The sequence below is a fragment of the Callospermophilus lateralis genome, chromosome 8 (genome assembly GCF_048772815.1).
Source record: "Callospermophilus lateralis isolate mCalLat2 chromosome 8, mCalLat2.hap1, whole genome shotgun sequence".
Taxonomy (NCBI): Eukaryota; Metazoa; Chordata; class Mammalia; order Rodentia; family Sciuridae; genus Callospermophilus; species Callospermophilus lateralis.
In genome coordinates, this window is record NC_135312.1 from 112,344,534 (window position 1) to 112,359,696 (window position 15,163).

The window sequence follows — 15,163 nt, forward strand, 5'->3', positions numbered from 1 at the left end:
GTGGCTTCACCACAAACCAGTCCACCCGAGACAACCATTTGACACCTTTAGTGCATCTGTGCTATTTGCTACTGAGCCAATTGCCATGGATCATTCAGATACCCAGTAATGGAACTGGGTCATGATGATATTATAGAATTTTTAAAAACTTATGTTTTCTAATCTGGTAACTGTTTTTATACAACAGCACTGTAGATAAAATTTGCAGTTTAAGTAGTTTTAGTGGACAAGTCCTCAAATAAAAGAACATTCCCGTGAATGCAATTATGTCAGAATGAACTAAGTGACACCAACTGAAGACCACCACTCAGCCAGACTGTGATCCAGGCACCTAAGATTTTATTGCAGTTCTTAAGTTTATCCAAAAGCCTTCCTGCTGAGCTTCCTCCCGGGGCCACTCGAGGTAGGTCTTGGTGTTCATGATCTTCCGCAGCTTACAGAAGCGCTGGGGGATGGCCTTCTTCTCAATGGGCTCCAGCAGGACAAGAATGGCCGCGTCGTCGTTCTCATCAAAGAGGCGGAAATGGGAGAAGTCCAGCTCATACTTGCACCACTCGCTCCTCACAAAGTTCTCCGAAAGCACGAACACGGTTTTGTGGCTCTTCTCGATGCAGTCGATGATGTTGTCGATGATCCACTTGCCAGGGACGAAGTCCCGCTTGTGCAGACACAGCCTGAAGGGCGGCTCCCAGTTCTCCAGCTGCTGCACCAGGAGGTTCTCCACCCAGTGGGAGTCCCGCTCGCTGTAGGAGACGAACGCGTCGTAGCAGATGTCCCTGCACGGCGCCTTCCGGGGCTTCCTTTTGGCCTGGAGCCAGGCCCACATCATCTTCAGGTACCACACACCGTGGAAGCGGTGGCACAGGCCCCCCGTGAGCAGGATCAACAGGAAGAGGGCACAGCACACGCCAGACACCAGCGCCACCCGGTGGCACTCGGAGGCGGAGAGCCGGGCGTCGAGCACCCGCTGGCCGCGCACGTGGGAGGGAGAGTCACACAGGTAGCTGTCTGGCCAGTCCACCAGCACCTGGGCCAGAGCCGGCTGCTGCTGAGTGAAGGACAGGAATTCACAGGAGCAGATGAAGTTGTTGCCACCAGCCTCCAGAGTCTTCAGTCTGTGAAACGAATCAAGTTGCTCCTTAGAGAAAGTATTTATGGCATTCCTGCTGATATTCATGACTAGTAACATGGGTAAGGAAGAAGCATCTGGAAGAATCTTCAGCTTATTTCTAGATATATAAAGTTCTTTGAGTTGAGGTAAAATTATAGAAAATGAATCGAGATTATTATTGCTGACATCTAAAATTTCCAGGGTCCTGGGAATGCAATTGGTTACACGGTATATCCGTGTACTGGACAAGTTCAAATATTTCATCTTTTGTGGCCACTGACAAGCTTCAGGCATAGAATGAAAACTGTTCTTACTGACATCAAGGTTGGTCAAGTTTTTCAGAGTCAGCAAAATCTCTCCAGTTTTTTCTAATGATGTCAAGTGATTTTGCCTTAAAATTAAGGTCTGCAGGGAGGGCCAGCCATCCTCACAGGCTGAATTTTTCAAGTATTCCTCAACCATCAGATTTTCACTGAGATCAAAGTGTTCTAATGATTTTAAATGTTTTGAAAATTCACAAGGAACCAGAAAAACCTTACTGTTCTCCACTGTGATTTTTTTAATTCCTTCAGTGATTGAATACACAGTGCTCAGATCATAAAATAAGTAGAACTTTGGGATATGCAACTTCCGTACAGTGAGTGTTTCCACTTTACCTGGAATTTTAATTTTCTCGAGCTCAGATATATGAAAATCACCAACTCCATTAAGAGTACAGTCATCAAACTCCACCTCCAACAACTCAGAAGCATAACTCAACAGTTTCACAAGGTCATTAAAACTTTGATCAGTCATGTCTACATTTCTAAATGTGAACTTTTTAATCACTGGATTCGTTTCACTGACGGATAGTCCTGAAAAGTGGAACATGTCCAAGTCTGTATCTCTCAGTTCAAAAGATTCCACTGAACTTAAAAGATCTACAAAAATCTCCACCAGTAACATAGGTTGCTTCATATGAAGGATCAGATGACTGATGTTCTGAATTGACTTCAAACTTTGGGACTCGTAACTCTGGAGACTAGATGCAATGATCTCAAGTTCTTCCAGAAAGGTGAGTCCAACAAAATCTATTCTCTGAATCCCAGTGAAGGTGTAACTATTTCCTACCCTCAGGATTCGCAAATTTGGGAGGAAAGAAAAAAGAGATGTTTCCCCAAGTATTTTGTAAGGATTTCCCAGTAAGTTTAAAATTTTCAAGGAGGAAAGGGGCCTAAACCAGGAAGACGATAGATTAGATAACTGATTATCAGATAAATCCAAATGTTCCAGATGGCTTAGGGAAGAAAAGGCATCTTCCTGAATTGTGCTGATCCCATTGGACTTCAGCATCAGAGCCCGGAGGTTGACACACCTCTGCAGATCAGCTTGGCCGATATAGGTGATCTCATTGTTGGACAGGTCAAGCCCTCTCAGGGCTGCTGTGAGCCCTGAGGGAATGGAGCTGAAAGATCTGGAGCGGCCGTCACAGATGCCAGTGGGGTTGCAAGACAGAGGAGCCGGATCTGGAGACCCTTCCTTGGAGAGGAGGATCATGACCCCCAAGGCCCACACTGTCCACAAAGCCCGTGGCATTGTCCAGGATTCCACCTACAAATAAAAGCGGTTCCAATGAGTGATTGTGTCTGACAACATAACTGATTCTTGAGAAATGCTTTATCAAGCATCTCACAGTGCCCCCCACCTCTCTCTCTCTCACATACACACACAGAGGAAATAACAGGAAGGCAAATGGAACATATGAATGAGGGTGAGAAATGAATTCCCTGATACATACAGCAGCACAAACTGGTATTTGGCCACTGCTCAGACTTAAAGTACCACCATGTGGGAATGTGGAACAGGCCTCAATAAAAATGGGTTATAAGCAAATAAAGGAACGGGGGCATGATCAAGCAAGCAGTTTAAGGAGAGCTAGGGGGTTGGGGTTGTGGCTCAGTGGTGGAGCACTTGCTTGGCACATGTGAGGCACTGTGTTCAATCCTCAGCACCATGTAAAAATAAATAAATAAAATAAAGGCATTGTGTCCATCTACTGTGTGTGTACACACACACACACACACACACACACACACACACATTTTTAAAAAAAGAAAGAAATGAGCTAGGCTTCACTATAGCCACTTTCCATCACCTCTTCCTGAATTGGAAACCCTCTTATCTTTAAGCATGCTTCTCCCCTTCCTTAATACCCCCCTAGCACATAAAGAACTCATAGAACCAAACTACTTCTATGGGCCTGTCTAATCATTCAGCTACCTGTGACTGGCTGAAGGCTGGCTGTTTGAGAGTGGCTAAAATAGCTATTTGTTACCAAAAATGACTTCTAGCTGGGGATAGTGGAGTTCACATGTAATCCCAGTGTCTTGGGAGGCTGAGGCAGGAGGATAGGGAGTTTAAAGCCAGCCTCAGTGACATAGTGAGGACCTAAGCAACTCAGCAAGACCCTGTCACTAAATAAAATATAGAAAAGGACTGGGGATTTGGCTCAGTGGTAAAGCACCCCTGGGTTCAATTCCTGGTACCACAAAAATAAAAATAAAAAATGAACTACTGAGTTAGATTTGGGTCTGTATATGTACTAAGTTAATTTGCAGTTTGTTATGCAGGAACACAAAGTACAGAGACAGTCTCCACTAATGGCCTCCAGCTTATTTTATTTAATGAAATGAAGTCCTCTGTCTTATTCTTTCACAAGTTTTATTTGTGCCTGCTTTTTTTTCTTGATTGTCTTCCATTTTTTATTAACATTTTCAGTTCTGACTTCACAGATTGTCTACTTTCTATTTCATTATTTTCCACTGTTCTGTTACTTCTTCCTCCCTTCTACTTTCTCTGGATTTATTGAACTGTTTTTTCTCTAATTTCTTGTTTGGTCATTAACTGTCGGCCATTATTCAATTTCAGTACATGCACTTAAGGTTAGAAATTATCATTGAAGCAATAGTTTTGCTGCATTTGACATGTTTCTTTATGTAGTTTATTCAAAATTCATTTTAAAACATTTTCTAATTTCTATTCTGATTCTTTTATATCCCATGGTTTATATAGAAATGTGGGTACTAATTTCCCAACATATGGGCTTTTATTCTTTTTTGGGGGGAGGGGCAGTTCTTTGTTGTTGCTCTCTACTTTAGTTGCATTATGGCAAGGAAAAAAAACATACTCAGAATGATTTAAATCCTTTAAAATGTGTTGCACTTTGTTCTGTAGTCCAGGATTTGTGTATGTTCTGTGATTTCGGCAGCTGTTGGAACAATATTTATACTGGTTCATTGAATCAACTACATTAATCATGCTGTTCATATCTTCTCTACTGACACATGATAATCATATGTACTCATGGGGAACAGTGTACACTGATGACCAAACATATTCCACACATGTATACTAACAATCAAATCAGGATATTTGGTATATTAACTGCCTCCAACATTGATCATCCTTTGTGATGAAACTATTCAAAATCCTCTCTTCTAGTTATTTTGAAATATACAGTATAACATTGTTAACTATAGTCCCCCTATGAGCAGCAGAGTGTATTCCCCTGTCTTATTGTGATTTTATCCTCATTGACCTAACCCTAACCCACCCTTCCCAGCTGCCCACCCTCCTCAGTCTCTGCAAACCCCTATTTCACTGGGTATTTCTATGAGATCATCTTTTTTAGATTCCACAATTACAATATATAGTATCTGCCTTTCTGTGCCTGGCTTATTTCTCTTATGTCATCCACGTTCTTCCTTTTTATGGCCAAATAGTATGTATGTATATGTGTGTGTGTGTGTGTGTGTGTGTGTGTGTGTGTATACACCATTTTCTTTATATATTTATCTACTCCATCATTTATTTTCCTTTATTGCAATTCTGGGGATTGAACCCAGAGGCTCACCACCACTAAGCCATACCCCCAGCCCTCTTTATTTTATTTCAATACAGAGTCTCACTAAGTTGCCAAGGCTGGCCTTGAACTTGTGATCCTCCTGCCTCAGACTCCTGAGTCTCTGGGATTGGGTGCCTGGCTTTTTGTTGTCTTTTTGATAACTGCTATTCTAACTGGGGTGAAGTGATCTCTCACTGTGGGTTTGAGTTTCATTACCCTGATAATTAATGATGTTCAGCAATTTTTCATATATCTGTTGGTCATTTGTATGTTATCTTTAGAGAATTCAATTCATGCCTTTTGCCCATATTTTAATAATTTGTTTTTGTTGTTGCTTTAAATCCTTATGTATTCTGGATATTAACCCCTTGTCATATGCACAGTTCGCAAATATTTTCTCCCATTCTGTGGACTGTCTCTTCACTCTGTTGTTTCCTTCTTTGTACAGAATCTTGGTTTTTTATTTATTTTTCATTGTAACAGTCATTTACATATTTGTGGGTTATAGCTGATCATTTGACACATGTGTGCAACATATAATGATCAAATGAGGGTAATTAGCATCTCCATCTCCTTAAACATTAGTTATTTCTTTGTGTTTGGAGTCTACAAACTCCTTTTTTCTAGTTTTTTATAAACTACATAATAAGAGTCAGGCATGGTGGTGCATGCTTATAATCCCAGTGACTCAGGAGGCTGAGGCAGAAGAATCATGAGTTCAAGGTCAGTTTTAGCAATTTAGTGAGGCCCTAAGCAACTTTGTGAGACCCTGCGTCAAAATAAAAACCATAGCCGGTCGCGGTGGTGCACATTTGTAATCCCAGTGGCTTAGGAGACTGAGGCAGGAGGATCATGAGTTCAAAGCCAGCCTCAGCAAAAGCAAGGTGCTACGCAACTCAGTGAGACTGTCTCTCTAAACAAAATACAAAGTGGGGCTGGGGATGTGGCTCAGTGATTGAGTGTCCCTGAGTTCAATTCCTGGTACCACCCCAAAATAAATAAATAAAAATAAAAAGCATAAAAAGGGAATGGGGATGTGGCTCAGTGGTAAAGCACCCCTAGGTTCAATCCCCAGTACCAAAAAATAAAAAATAAAAATAATAAGCTGTAAACTGTAGTCACCTTACTGTACTGTAGAGCAATAGAACCTATTCCCCTACTAACTGGCCTTGGGCTCCTATTATCCAGCTGCCCTCTGTGCCCACTCCCCCTAACCTTTCCTAGCCCCTAGTCATCATTATTGTACTCTTTTTTTTTCTAGGAGATCAAGTTTTTAGCTTTCAGTTTGATGTAATCCTTGCTTTGCTTTTACTGTCTTAGTTCTTTTTCAAAAAAAAAAAATTTAAGTTTTCAGTGGACACAACATTTTTATTTTATTTTTATGTGGTGCTGAGGATCGAACCCAATGCCCCGCACATGCCAGGCCAGCGTACTACCCCTTGAGCCACATCCCCAGCCCTGTCTTAATTTTTAACAAAAAAAAATTCTTGCTCATATCAATATCCAGGAATACTTCTCTAATGTCTTCTAATAGTTCTCTATTTTTTTGTTTTATATTTAAGTCTTCAAAACATTTTGAGTTTATTTTTCTATGTAGGGGGAGGGGTTAACTTTCATTCTTCCATCTAGATATCCATTTTCCTAGTACTGTTCATCGAAGAGAGAGTTTTTGCCTGAGTGATTATTTTTGGTGCTTTTGTCAAAAATTAGTTGGGGGCTGGAGTTGTAGCTCAGTGGTGAAGCACTTACCTAGTGTGTGTGAGGCAGAGGATATTTGGGGCTCACAGTTTCAGTGGCTTAGTCCATAGTCAGCAGACTCCATTGCTGTGAGCTTAAGGTGAAGCAGAACATCACTGCAAAAGGCACAGGAAAGCTGTTCAGTTCATGGCATCCAGGAAGGAGAGGAGAGAAAAGTGCAAGGAGTCAGAGACAAAATATAATCCCCAAAGGTATGATCTCAGTGACCTACTTTCTCTAGCCACATCTCATCAGCCTATAGTTATCACCTACTTGGCCCATTCAAATTATTTATCTATCCGATAGATTAATCCACTAATGAGGTAACAACTCTCATAATCTCATAATTTCACCTCCAAGTATTCCTGCATGAACACATGAGTTTTGGGGGGGAGATACCTCATATCCAAGCGATAACATTCCACTCTTGGCCCCAAAATGTCACAATGCAAAATGCATTTATTCTACCTCTAAGAGTCCCCATAGTCTTAATAGTTCCAGCATTGTTCAAAAGTCCAAGTCCAAAATCTCATCTTAGACTCACAGGCAAACTATGAACCTCTGTAAAGATCAAAAGCAAGTTACACATACCCAGCACATAGTGGCACAAAGTAATCATTTCCACTCCACAATGGAAGAAGCACAGAAAGAAGGGATGGGACCAAAAAAATCAAAACCCATCTGGGCAAATAAGTCCTATAGCTCCAGGTCTGGCATCTGGGGTATGTGGTGGCAAGATGTGTGTTCTAAAGGGCTTGGGAAGCCCTGCTCCTAAATGCTGGCTGCATCCCACATAGCATGTCTTGGCCTGGCTCTGCTAGGCCAACCTATTGGCAGAGGGTCCACATTATTGGCATCTTTTAATTGCAGGGGTCTCCATTCCAGGTTCAGCTTGACCTTTCACATCTTCTTACATCATCTTCTCAGGGGCTGCCTAGAGGGATTCCAACCCTGCCACACTTTGCCTAGCATGCCAGGTCTTTGTTTGAAATCTTGGTAAAAAGCCTCCATGACCCCTTAACACTAGCATCCTGCATTCCTACAGAACCAGCACCATGTGGATGATGCCAAGGTCGGCCTCCAGCTTGAGCAGTAACCAGGCCCCCTTGCACCATGGTTGCAGTGGCCTCTTAGTGTCTGAGCAGCTGACCCATGCAAAACAATTTCCTTGAGAAACAATTTCCTACACATCAGTGTGCCTCCATGTTTTCTTTTTAAACAAGTTTTCACTTTTACACCCTTGAATCTGCCATGGTATGGTCTTGCTGACTCCTGATCCCTCAATACCTCTACCCTATTGTCTCTAGGCAAAGTACTTCTCTTTAGTGGTGGTAATCTCTTCATCAACCACACCTTCCTTGGCCTGTTTTACATGTCTTTTTCTGGCCAAATTGCAGGTCTTAAATTTTTTTTATTCTCTTGTTTTTTGCTTCAAATTATCACAGTAAACCTGGCTGAAAAATGATAGCAATGCCCATGTCACTGCTTGAGTGCTGTTTTGCCTTAAAAATTTCCTGTGCCACATTAATTAGTCCATCACCTTTAAATTTGGCATCACACAAAGTCTCAGACATGGGGGAAATGTAGACAAGTTATTTGCCAGAAAATAACATTAAAAGCTTCTAGTCCAATTCCCAACTGAGTCCTCATTGCTTCTGAAACTTCATGTGCACAGTCTTTACTGTCTGTATTCCTATGGGCAGTCTGATCTTTTGGCTCCCACCAGAATCCCGCATTAAGCTCTGCTCACAACATGCTAAGGCTTCTCTAGCTTGTGTCTCCAAAATTTTGCCAACTCCTCCCACAAACCAGTTCCAAAGGCTTCTGAACCACATGGTCAAGTTACTCTCAGCAAGGACCTCATTTCTGAGTGCCAATTTCTGTATTAGCCAGCTTTTCATTGCTAAGAACCTAGAGGAGGAAAAATTTATTTTGAGATCACAGCTTGAGAGGTTCAGTCGGTGGTAGGCAACCCCATTGCTCTGAACCTAAGGTGAGGCAGAAGAGCATGGCAGAGGTAACCTGCTCAATTCATGAGCCAGGAAGGAGAGAGAAAGAAAGAGAGAAGAGTACACAAGAAGCCAGGGACAAAATATAACACCCAAAGGCCACCCCAGCAACCTACTTCCTCTAGCCATAACTTACCTGCCTACAGTTACCAAATTACTAGTCCATCAAGTGGCTGAATCCACTGATGAGGTAACAGTTCTCATAATCTAATCATTTCACCTCTGAACATTCTTTAATTAACACATGAGTTTTTGGGGGGACACCTAATATCTAAAACACAGCACTATGTTTCATGGGGACTTACTATATCTATTTTTTATAGGATTGCTTTCTAGATTTCTTTTTCAGATAGTTCACTATTGGCAAATACAAATGTTAATAATTTTTCCTGTTGATTTTATATCCTGCAACTTTTCTGAATTTATTATTTCTAACAGGTTTTGTAAGTGTAATTTTTAGGATTTTTCTATATATAAGATTATGTTGTTTGCAAACAGTGAAAGGTTTATTACCTCCTTTGTAATTTGGGTTATCTTTATTTCTTTCTCTTGACTGACTGCTCTAGCTAGGACTTCTAGTACTATGTTGAATAAAAATGATGAAAGTGGACATTCTTATCTTCTTCCAGATATTAGAGGAAAGGCTTTCAATCATTCCCCATTTAGGATGATGTTACCTGTGAGTTTGTCATAAATGACTATTATTGTGTTGAGGTGCAATCCTTCTACTCCTAATTTGTTGAGTTTTTATCATAAAAGGAATTTTATCAGATGCTTTTTCTGCATCTGTTGAAATGACCATATGGTTTTTGAATTCTTTCTGTTAACGCAATGTATCGCATTTATTGATTTGCATATGTTGAGCCATTCTCAAGTCCTGGGATTCATCCAAACCACTTGATCATTAAAAAGGATACTCTTTTTTCATGTACTAAATTTAGTTTGCTAGTATTTTGATGAGAATTTTTGCATCCATATTCATCAGGAATGGTGGTTTTCTTGTTTTGTCAGGTCCTTGTCTGGTTTTGGTATCAGGGTGATGATAGAATGAGTTTGGAAGCATTACATGCTCTTCAATTTTTTGGAGTAGTTTGGAAAGAATTGGCATTACTTCTTAAGTGTCTGGTAGAATTCAGCAGTAAAGCCATCAGCTCTTAGGTCTTTCTTTGATGGGAGGCTTTATTACTGATTCAATCTTATTACTCGATATTGGTCTATTTGGATTTTCTATTTCTTCGTTAGTCAGTCAAGATAGGATGTATGTGTCCATAAATCTATCCATTTATTATAGCTTTTCCAATTAGTTGGCATACAGTTTGCACATTTTCTTTATCCTTTCTGACCTTTTCTCTGCTTTTTATATCAGTAGAGATATAACTTCCCACCATGCCTAGATTTGTCTGGTTCCTTATAGTTCTGTCACTTTGGCTCCATTTTTTTTTTAAATGTCATGTTGTAGGTGCTTATCAACTCAGAATTTGTATCTCTTCTCAGTGAAACTTTTATCCCAGTGAAATATTCTTTCTTTGGCTTAATGTCTATTTTATCTGAAATTAATATAGCTGCACATTTTTCTTTGGATAATTAGTGGCATGCTTTCACTTTAAACCTTTTAGTATCTTTCTAAAACATGTCTCTTATGAACACGCATGACTGTTGGCTTATAGTTTTTAATTCTGTTCTCACAATTAGTCTGATGATTACAACATATAGTCCTTTTATTCAATAGAATTAATTAATTAATTAATTAATGGTTTGTTGGGATGTAAGTCATTACACTATGTTTTTTAGTCCCACCTTTTTCATGCTCTCTTGTCTCTATCTTTTTTTCCTTCTCTTAAATTTGGAGGTGATTTTTATCATTAGATTTTTTTTCTTCCTGTTAGTTTATAAATGAAATAATAAGAGAAAATTAACTGATAGCTTAGAAACTTCCAAAACATGCTGTAAACTTCTGGCAACTTCTGTAAGATGGGGATGTTGTAAAAAGTTTGAGATTCATCTGTTCTTTGCTTGGAACAGGAAGAAATTTAAAATATTGATGAATGTCATTTTCCATTAATTCAAGATCTTTGTGCTTCCTTTTTTTAAAAAAAAAAAATGGTCTCTTTCAAGCCAGGTCACCCTACCTACCAAGGAAGAAAAAGGGGGGTGGGGGAATCCGCAGCAGATTGAGTTGTTAACACCCAGAACACTTTCTCTTTTCTTAATAAAATCAACAAAACACCTTTCTGGTTTGCAAGTTCTAACACTTTCAAACACTTGTTTTCATGTTCAGAAGTTGAAGAAGTTGTAAGAGGAACTTCATAGTGTTCTTATTTAAAGAACAACTGTTTAAATGCTCTAAGATGGTTTTTCAACAGAGACCCAACTCAAGATACCCTAAGAATCAAAGAATGCAGAGGGGGCATGAAGCATCCCACAGTGCAGAGGCCAGACTCCCTGTTAGGAGGTCTTATAGTTTACATATAAAGTGTCCCCCAAAAGCTCATATGTGAGGCAATGCAAGAAAGTTTAGAAGTAAAATGATTGGGTTATGAGATCCTTAACCTAATCAGTGCATTGACTTGAATGGATTGACTATAGGCAGATACCTTCTGGCTGGAGGAGGTAGGTCACTGGGGGCGTACCTTGGGGGCTTATGTTTTGTCCCTGATGAGCAGATACTGTCTCTGCTTCCTGATTGCCATGTCCTGAGCTGTTTTCCTCCTCCACACCCTTCTGCGGGTGATGTTCTGCCACACTTCTGACGCACAGCAAGGACACGGGCCGGCTCGGCCAATAAACTTTTCCTCCTCTACACTGTTCTTGTCCGTTCTTTTGGTCACAGCGACGAAAACGCAGACTAAAACAGTAAGGGAGGGTCCTGGACCACCCCCTGGAACGAACCTTGGCACCTTGCCCACTTCAGTGCCCTAGTGACTGAAATCCCATCTAAAGTAACCACGATTGCGGACCCAAATCCAGGAGAACGCCAGTGGTCACTCGCAATGGCTAGGTGACAGCATTCACGTGCCCCTGGTTACTTTCCCTCCGAGCCACGTCAGCTGCGACGGCAAAACGTAACTTGGATAATTGGCAGAGCCAGGACCACCGTCCTCGCTGGCTCCGAGGCTACCCGTGACCACTCCCGGAGGACAGCGAGTCATGGGCAGAGTCGCGTCCTCAGACTCCTCAGTGGCTAGGGGTATCTCTGCCTCGCCCGCTTCCCTTTCTGGGTGCCCCTGCTTCTCCCGGGTACCGCCCGCAGCTCGGCCCTCGTTGATGTCGCTGCTGTCCTTATTCAAGCACGAGGCTGCACAGAGACCCAAGCTGCGGGAAGCACAGGCGTCCAGAATCCGCTGCCTCCCCGCCGCAATCTGAGCCTCCCGGCTGGGGGCACAAGTGCACCGAGTGGGAACCCGGGGTCCCCTCCGCCCCTGCCCGCCGGCCCGGGGAGGAGCGCAGAGAGAATGCGCGGGCGGAGCGCGCCGGCGGGAACCGCCTGACCTACCTGGGGTGCCCGCTGAGGGCGGTCGAGCCGCTGCGCCCTCTCGGCCCTGGACTGGGAAGTGAGTGAAGGGGCGGCCCGTGCAGCCCGGTGCCCGGCCTTCCCGGACGCGGGAACGCCCACTCAAGGGCAGCAACGCCCACTCTATGTGTGCGCGCCTCCACGCAGTGGCTTGTGCCAGACCTCGGTCCGCACACCTGGTGGCAGAGACAAAGCCCCCACCCCCGCCTGCGCGGCCACCTTTCGCACAAGCTCTATCCGGTGACTGTAGCCCCGAGGCGGGCCGAGGATCCTGCCCCAATCCCTGCCTTGTGCCAAGCGGGGATCAGAGGAGGGCGCTGGGGACTTGGTAGGGGTTGCAGAGCAGGAAAAAGAGAACCCAGATGCTAGAGGGCCCCGCCTGGGATTTCCCCGAGTACAGAGGCTGATTCGGTCAGCAAAGAGAAAGCTGAGTGCCCAACCAGTATTTTATTGAAGGGTTGGGTAACCAAAACCTTAATTCACCCCGAAATGCACTCCTTAAACTCCATTTCTGACTCTTCTCCATTTTTGGAAACCTGAATACAAACTCTGAAGGTGCTTCTCCCCACCACAATCCCAACCCCGTTCAATTCTTTATTGACCTACCAGTATATCTCCAAGGGTTCACTTTATTGATCTACCAGTGTATTTCCAAGGGTTCACGCTGAAATCTGTGCCCTGCTGCATTAAAATAGTTTACCAACCAACATCAAACCAGCACAGCAACATTTTGCCTGTTGGACTGGAAAAGGACAGCCCCATATTCCCCCCCACTCCAAACTGTGACGTTCAAAAATCAGTAGGCATGAATATTAAATTGATGGGACTTCAGTGCCCTGTGAAGTCTGATTTGCCATATAGCTTACTGATTGTAGATATTTATCTCCATCCCTGGTGATTCAGGCCCACCAGCTGCCTGAAAGACTTCTTTCTTAATTTATTATCTCCACCTCTCTTTCATGTCATTTCTTAGATATTTGTGAAAATGTCTTTCCAATTTCTTTTTCCCTGAAGCTAGAGACCTGTGTTCTTTATGTATGTTTCCTAAACTGCTTAGATTGATTTTGATGGTATTGCTTTAAACCTGAAGCCAAACAGAATATTCTGGCAAAATCAGAGAGAAATCAATTATTCACCCACAAATTATTAGCAGTGTTATATACAGGGATGTCAATCCTACACACTCATCAAAGCTGTTAGCACTAACAGGAAGTCCCACATTGAACATTTTCAAAGCATTTTTACATCTATTTGTTCATTGGCGGTTCACAATAACACATGAAATGAAAATAACACATGAAATTCCAGATTTTATTATCCCTTCTGTTCAAGTGATTAAAGAGTTGCCTAGAGTCAAGGGACCCACAGCTAACAACAGGTGGCACATCCCTGGTTAGACTCCAATTCTCCTGACTCCTTTCTGGTCTGCCTTCTTTTCAGTTTGATATAAGACCTCCTACAACTGAAAATACCTTTAAAAAAAAAAAAAAAAGGTTAGAAAATGAACACAGGCCAGATGTGGTGGCGCATTCCTGTAATCCCAGGGGCTCAGGAGGCCGGGGCAAGAGGATGGTAAGTTCAAAGCCAGCCTCAGCAATTTAGTAAGACCCTGAGTAACTTAGTGAAACCCTGTCTCAAAATTTTAAAATATAAAAAGACTGGGGTTGTGGCTCATTAGTTAAGTACCCCCTGAGTTCAATCCCTGGTGAAAGAAAGAGAGAAAGAGAGGAGGAGGAGGAGGAGAATAAAAGAAAAGGAACACATGTGAAAGAATAGTTCTTGTAGTACACAGGCTTAACAGCCAGGACACATTCTGAGACATGCATCCTCAGGTGACTCTGTCATTGTGTGAACAATGTAGAGGATGCTTATGTTACTGTCTAGGGGTACTGAGTTCATTGTCTTCATTCAGCAAAGAATTGAAGAACAGAACACGGATAATTGCAAAAGTGACAGTCAGACTTCTCCAAAGAGAAAGGGCTCCCAGAGCTGGGAATCTGGTGGGGAGTTTTAACTTGTTCTTTTCATTGTCTCTAGAATTTCCTCCTTTCCTTCTCTGTCCACACTGTCCTTACTATTGGTGCCCCCTCTGTCCATGTGTCTGTTTTAGTTTTTCTATTGGATCCCCCACTTAGGAGTGCTACAAGCACTACAAGTGTCTGTCTGATTGGGTCCCCCACTTGTGTCCACGAGCCCTTTCGTTAATCAGGAAGTTGACCTTATTAGAAGACTTTCTCCATGCTCCTTTGTTCTGACCCTGCCCCTGACCTCCTCACTCACCATCTTGCCCTGACTGTGTAGGCCCTTCTACGACTTTCTCACTTACACAAGAATATACCATGTGGGGCTGGGATTGTGGCTCAGTGGTGGAGTGCTCACCTAGCACGTGCAAGGCCCTGGATTCGATCCTCAGCATCAGATAAAAATAAATAAGTAAAATGAAGATATCGTGTCCAACTACAACTAAAAAATAAATATTTTTTATAAAAAAAGAATATACCATGTGGCTACTACATGCCTAGGCTGGACACTGGTATATGTGGTGCGTCATTGACTAAAACATCACCATCATGCAGAGAGTACTCTATAAAGGAAAACCCTACTTTTACTCAAACTGCTTTAATATCTATAAGCTACCTGAAGTAAAAATAGAAAAATTCTGAGTCCACATAGAATCAAGTTATGAAAAATCAGAATATTTCATTTTATAATTTTTTTCCCTTTTAAAAATTAGAATTTTTTTCTTCAACTCCAACTCTTCCAGCTGATCTTCATTTGAAGGTTCCCTCCAAGAAGATCATGGTGTTCATTATCTCCCACAGTCTAGAGAAACTTGGGGGAATGAAGCTACAGAATGAAGGTTTGTGACCTCCCACACTTCAAAAATGGTTCGTGGGTAAAAATGGTGGTGG

At 42.2% G+C, this 15,163-nt stretch overlaps 1 protein-coding gene across 3 annotated transcripts; it reads right to left on the minus strand.

Moving 5' to 3' along the window:
• Positions 1 to 322: 322 nt before the first annotated feature.
• Tlr2 (toll like receptor 2) lies at positions 323 to 12,287 on the minus strand. 3 transcript variants are annotated; one of them, XM_077110188.1, is made up of 4 exons: positions 12,234 to 12,287; positions 6,744 to 6,847; positions 2,466 to 2,701; positions 323 to 1,115 (listed from the first exon to the last, which is right to left on the minus strand). In XM_077110188.1, exons 3-4 carry the CDS (start codon positions 2,684 to 2,686, stop codon positions 332 to 334), a joined length of 1,005 nt encoding a protein of 334 aa, XP_076966303.1. In that variant the 5' UTR covers positions 2,687 to 2,701; positions 6,744 to 6,847; positions 12,234 to 12,287; the 3' UTR covers positions 323 to 331. The 3 variants fall into 3 exon arrangements, with proteins under 3 accessions (XP_076966303.1, XP_076720637.1, XP_076720638.1); XM_076864522.2 differs by having other exon boundaries at positions 323 to 2,701; XM_076864523.2 differs by having other exon boundaries at positions 323 to 2,701; positions 6,744 to 6,867; positions 12,234 to 12,280.
• Between the last annotated feature and the right edge of the window lie 2,876 nt (positions 12,288 to 15,163).